The sequence below is a fragment of the Anthonomus grandis genome, chromosome 13 (genome assembly GCF_022605725.1).
Source record: "Anthonomus grandis grandis chromosome 13, icAntGran1.3, whole genome shotgun sequence".
In the NCBI taxonomy this organism is placed as follows: domain Eukaryota; kingdom Metazoa; phylum Arthropoda; class Insecta; order Coleoptera; family Curculionidae; genus Anthonomus; species Anthonomus grandis.
The window spans coordinates 10240792-10246559 of NC_065558.1; the positions used below are offsets into that span (position 1 = coordinate 10240792).

Here is a 5768-nt window from a genome sequence, read left to right on the forward strand (position 1 = left end):
TTTAAATGTTTGCTGGTAACCAATTTCTCACTCAAAATAATGATATAGAAGACTACGCTTTACTGATAAGAGTATCGCCAGGCAAGCCTTATACAATGTAAGTTTTATATAAATAATAATTAAACAGCTTTATATAAGTTTGTTTTATAGATAGAAATATGAATTAAAAGGGAAAAGTCCAAAGATTCGAGTGAAATGGTAAGTATCATTTTTTGGATACTTCCAGGCAGTTAAGGCCACTATTCATAGTTTTCCAGGAAACATTGACCACTTATTTCCCGGAAGTAATTTTCATTCCTCATCAGAATTTTCAAAATAGGGTGTCAACTGCTTGAAAGAATATAAGCATTTTAATTGTTTTTTAAAGTAAAACTTACTTATTTCCTAAAAGGGTACTTTTTATCAAGAAATTAATTTTTTCTTTATTTTAAATAAGATCACAATTGCCTGGAAAAATTACAAGATTTTTATTTTTGTATATACAAAAAGTAATTTTTAAAACAAATGTTAAAGTTTTTTGGCTACTTCCAGGCAGTTGAGGCCATTATTCAGTGTTTTCCAGACAGTCAAGTTAACCACTTAATCCCTGTTATTCATCGGAAATATTTTTTAATTTTAAATAGGGTCTCAACTGCCTGGAAGAATGTAAGGTTTCTTCTTTAAAGCAAAAGTAATTTCTAGAGCCAAATGTTATCATTTTTAACTACTTCTAGGCAGTTAAGACCATTATTCACAATTTTGCAGGCAGTCCTATTGACCACTTATTTCCTAGAAGTAATTTATATCCCGGATTTTTTTTTTTTAATTTTTACATAGGGTCTCAATTGCCTGAAAGAATGAAAAGATTTTTATTTTTCTATAAGGGAAATGTAACTGTTAAACCCATTTTATAATTGTTTTCTTATTTTTAAGCTGCGTCCATGATATAGGTCTTAGGAGAGCCAAAATCTCGACGGTTTCGGACATATCCCGGTCTCAGTTCTTTAATATCCTCAGTATCATTCTAAAATTGTTTTTTTCCAGTTAATTTAATCACGGACGAATACACTTATTTTATAATAATTCTTCTCTTTAAACTGCGTAAAAATCTCGACACGAAAATTTTACTCCTTTTAGGCAGTTGAGGCCATTATTTGCAGTTTTCCAGACAGTCAAATTGACCACTTAATTCCTGTTATTTATCCGAAATATTTTTCTTTAATTTAAATAGGATCTCAACTGCCTAGAAGAATGAAAGGTTTCTTCTAAAAGCAAAATCATTTGTAAATACTTCCAGGCAATGTAGACCATTAGTCACAGTTTTCCAGGAAGTCCAATTGACGACTTATTTCCTAGCAGTAATTTTCATCCCGAAATTCTTTTTTTTAATTCGAATTGCCTGCAAGAATAAAAAGATTTCTATTCTTCCGTAAAGTACAATAATTTTTAAAACAAATGTTATCATTTTTGCTTACTTCCAGGCAGTTGAGTCACTAGATTCTACTATAAGCATTAATGACTTCTTGACTGCACGTTTTTAAAATATTTTTTAGGTATTACCGAACTATTTTAAGACGGTTGGCCCTCTAAACATTACCAGGTTGAATCCAAACCAAACAGAAAGTTCATGTATGGAACATGACCATTATATTAAGGTTTATTGTTATTGTAGAAATTAGACATCATATGTTAAAAATAATAAATTATTATGTTTATATATGTATGTATGTATTTGCTCTACAAATGTTCATGGAATATATGGTACTGATATTCTTGGAAGTTTTTGATATTGTCAATATGTAAGAAAGTTTTTCAGCCCTATAAGCCTACCTGCCATGTGTCCATAGGCATCTCCTTAGAATATTTGGCAATATGTGTGTTAATCTACTTACGATATCTCTTAACAAACATTACCGGAGTTATAAAAAATATAGGTATAGGAAATTAACACCACAAGACAAAATGGATACAATAAGGTGTACAGCTGCCATTTTTGCTTTTTAATTCAATAAACAAAAAGTGAAAAAAACATATTTTATTAAAAAAAGAGACATAAAAAAGTATTTAACAAGATTAACTTAACCTAGAAACCTTTCATCATATTTTGCAAATTGATTTGATACATAACCATAAACTTACTTACAAATCCTTCCAAATGGACAATATGCTTACTACCTTGGGTCATCCTATGTTCATATATGGCCGCCTCTCTTAATACTTGCGGAACCATGTCCCTATCACACTTTAAGACCAAAGAGATCAACAATTCCTTCAGAACAATTTCGGGTGGTATTCCATTGGCGAGCAATTCATATAAGTGTTCCCTTACAGCGATTAAGGTGGTGAGGTTTTGTTGTGAAGTTATTAAATCGGAAGTCCGCTCAATAAATCTCTTCCAATCTGGCTGGGGAATTGGTCTATTTTCTATTAAGTTGCCTTCCACTTTACAAGTCTCACAAATCAATAGGGCTCTGCGTAAGTTACCATTTACTGAGGCTGCTATTTTGTCTGCTAGGGTGGTTGTTAGGGTGAGTCCTTCGTTTTTGCATGTTTTCTATATGGAAAAATAACTTTATGTGATTTGTAATAAAAGAAAGGATGGTAGTTTAGTAACTACTGTTTAGAAAGAAATTGTAATAATGGAAATATTCATTTAAAAAACCAAATCTATGGATTGGTTTTATAAAAAAGTTTTATTGGGTGGTACATATTTTATTCAATATTCTTTAAAAAATAATGGTCATTATATTAGAAGAGTGCTTACTAGTGATAAAACCTAATTCCTAATACTTACATAAAAAACAAAACCTAGACAAAATAAAACAAATTTAAAAAAAAACACTATACATCTAAATAAAATTTTAAGACTTAACAGCTTTTGAAGACTTGGAATTTGTTTTAAAAGCATCCTTTATTTGTTTTACAAATGAATTTAAAAAGTCTATATCACACTTAATTATAACATAATTACAGTCTTCTAATAGCTTATTTATAGGTGAACAATCAGTTTTATTAGTAACAAGAGAGAGTGTTGTTATTTATTCTTATATATATTTTTGGAACGTGAAATTGAATATTATTTATAAGAAAGCAGTCAATAGATAAAAAGGGCTGAATACAAATTTCTGCTATTATCAGTTGCCGAATTTCAACCAATCAATTCTTTTGAAAAAACTTGAAAGGCAAGAGTTCTGTATGCCTTTCCAACAATGATCTGATAATGTTCATTAAATTTCAAATTTTGTGGAAATAGTACTCTATAAAATTTTTCTTTTCTTTATCTTTCTTCTAATTACAAAGTTAAAAATTTTATATTCTTTCTATATGTATTTTGTTACAATCTTTTAAAGTCAGTTACAAATAACAGGCATGTTGAAAATTTCACACAGTTAGGTAAATCATCAATAAATATAGCAGACCGAAGAGGGCTCAAGTTTCTACCTTGTGGTACCCCTGAGCTTGATATAAATGGCTTTGATAAACCATTCTCCACATTAACTTGATTTAACCTATCAGTAAGGTATTTCCTCAGAAACATTCATGCTCCTGAACCAAAACCAAATTTGCTTAGTTCTTTAATAAGTATAGAGTGGTCAACTCTATCAAAAGCTTTGATGCAGTCATTAAAAATTACATCCATTTGAGTTTTAATAGTTATGGGTGCAAAACTTGTGAAAATACATAAATTTAATACAGTGAACTTATCTGGTAAAAAACCATGTTGTTGTAAACAGATCTATCTCTAAAGTAATTTAAAATATTGTTATAAAGCACATTTTCGAATATTTTAGTAACTGAATTAAAGATACATATAGGCCTATAGTGCTCAACATTACTAGCAATACCAGATTAGAATTTTATTTTGACAAATTACAAATTAAGTGAAAAAGGCACAGAAAGAGCTTACATAGTATCAGTGTTGAAAGGATACAAATAACAAACATTTATTCATTAAATTAATAAATGAACCTAAATGTAACAAACAAAATTATGCCAATGAGCTCCATCATATTTAGATGTTGAAATTATTTATCAAATAATAAATTCTGGGTGGCTTACTAAGTCTATTGGAATATATGGACTGTGTTATGAGATCTCGAGTAAGTGTGGTACAAGAAATGTTGCCCATTGTCATAAAAATCAAGGAGTGTGTGGTAATAACAATTTATTTTTGGGATACCTTTGAACATGTTTTGGTAATAGATTATACACTTTTGGTTTTAACAGATATTTATAAGTTTTTCTTTTATTTTGTATGCATTTTGTTATGTTTTTTTGTCTAAATTACAAAATTAGTTTCTGGAAGTATTGCTAATTTTTTATATTACTTTACATATTTGCACACAGATTCTAGAAATAGGTGCATGAAATGTTTATTTAGTACATTATTTTAAAGAATTCTTGTAGACACAATTATTTGTATAAATGTACAATTTGTATGAATTGGAATTAAATTTTAAACAAAGTTAATTGAAAAAGAATGTTCAAGATTTTATGTTATGCACTCAAGGTGCAGAAAATTATTTTTTTGCAGTACATAAATATTTTAATATAATCAATATCTCCAATGGGTTTACTTACTTTTAAAATTGTAGATATTTCTGTAGTACTCGGTGCAGGTACTCTAATGGGTAAACAACGAGATTGAATAGCAGGTATGACAGGTGACAAGGATGTAGCACAAAGGATCAGTCTGCAATTCCCCGAATATTTTTCCATTGTTCTTCTTAGTGCATGCTGTGCATCTTTAGTCAAATTATCAACCTCAGTAAGAACTACAACCTTAAATTCCCTCTGATTATTCGTCGTAGCTATCTGCTGGGTTTGAGCAATATTCTTGATCAAATCCATTACTATAACTCTGTCGTATATGCCCACGTCTGAAGGGTTTATTTCAATATGATAAGTGCTGTTTACAGTCATGATTTCTACCTTTTTATTTGAGGGGGTTACAACTGTTATTGTTTCTATCTTCAGTCGTTCGACACCGGGTCCGAATAACTCTCGCAGGATGCACATAACTCGAGTTTTTTTGCCAGCACCACTGGGGCCATAGATTAGTAAGTGTGGAAAATCGCTACTTGCCACAAGGTTTTTCAGTTCTTGCGCTTGCTGTATATGATAATCCAGGGTGCCCAAATCCTTTGGACGGTATTTATCTGCCCATAATAAACTCATTTTGCTTTAAATTCTGGATTTATTTACTTATGCATGTGACAGTGTGAGAGTAAACAATAACAAGAAAAAGCGGGAAAAACATAACCTTTAAAATTTGACATTACTTTAAAATAAGTGTTGCCAACAGGAGAAATTGAGTATATAGTGACGACAAATCACTTTAAATTATTGTATTCTGTATTTTAAGTTTGCCAAATACTAATTTTTATTCAAATTACTTATGAAAATAAATTAAACGAGTTTATAAGGTTCCTACTGTGTTTTTTATAATTTTATTACTCCACATTTATGACGATCGATTTTAAAAAAGCGCCTTAAAGAGGCGGGGCTTATTTTGGTTCCTAAGGTGGCTGCGCCTTAGTCATATAAGATATTTTTTCATAACTTATCAAACTATTCGCCTAATATGAGCAGTTTTTATATCACGATAAAACATTAATGCTTTTCTCAGATCTTTTCCAATAATTTTAAAGGTCAAAAACACTAAATACTATTAAAAGTTGAATAAAAAAGTGTTTAATATGACTAACTCAAGCAATTTCCGATTCCTGTTATGCGTCGTCAGGGCGACGCGTGTGTGACAACAACAAATGCGCAGTCTCAGATGTCAA

General features: G+C 30.2%; 1 protein-coding gene and 1 long non-coding RNA gene across 2 annotated transcripts; one reads left to right on the forward strand and one right to left on the reverse strand.

Moving 5' to 3' along the window:
- LOC126743708 (uncharacterized) lies at positions 1-1751 on the forward strand. The gene is made up of 3 exons (XR_007662965.1): positions 1-97; positions 151-198; positions 1533-1751. It is a non-coding gene; the product is annotated as an uncharacterized LOC126743708 (long non-coding RNA).
- Positions 1752-1999: 248 nt separating this feature from the next.
- Positions 2000-5230, reverse strand: LOC126743756 (replication factor C subunit 3). Its single transcript, XM_050450973.1, has 2 exons — positions 4561-5230; positions 2000-2533 (listed from the first exon to the last, which is right to left on the reverse strand). The coding sequence occupies exons 1-2, from the start codon at positions 5155-5157 to the stop codon at positions 2063-2065; spliced, it is 1068 nt and encodes a 355-aa protein (XP_050306930.1). The 5' UTR covers positions 5158-5230; the 3' UTR covers positions 2000-2062.
- Positions 5231-5768: the final 538 nt, after the last annotated feature.

Coding starts and splice junctions, on each gene's coding strand:
- LOC126743756 (XM_050450973.1), bottom strand. CDS start 5,157: ATGAGTTTATTATGGGCAGATAAATACCGTCCAAAGGATTTGGGCACC. Junction 2,534..4,560: donor AAATATCTACAATTTTAAAA/GTAAGTAAACCC, acceptor TTTTCCATATAG/AAAACATGCAAAAACGAAGG.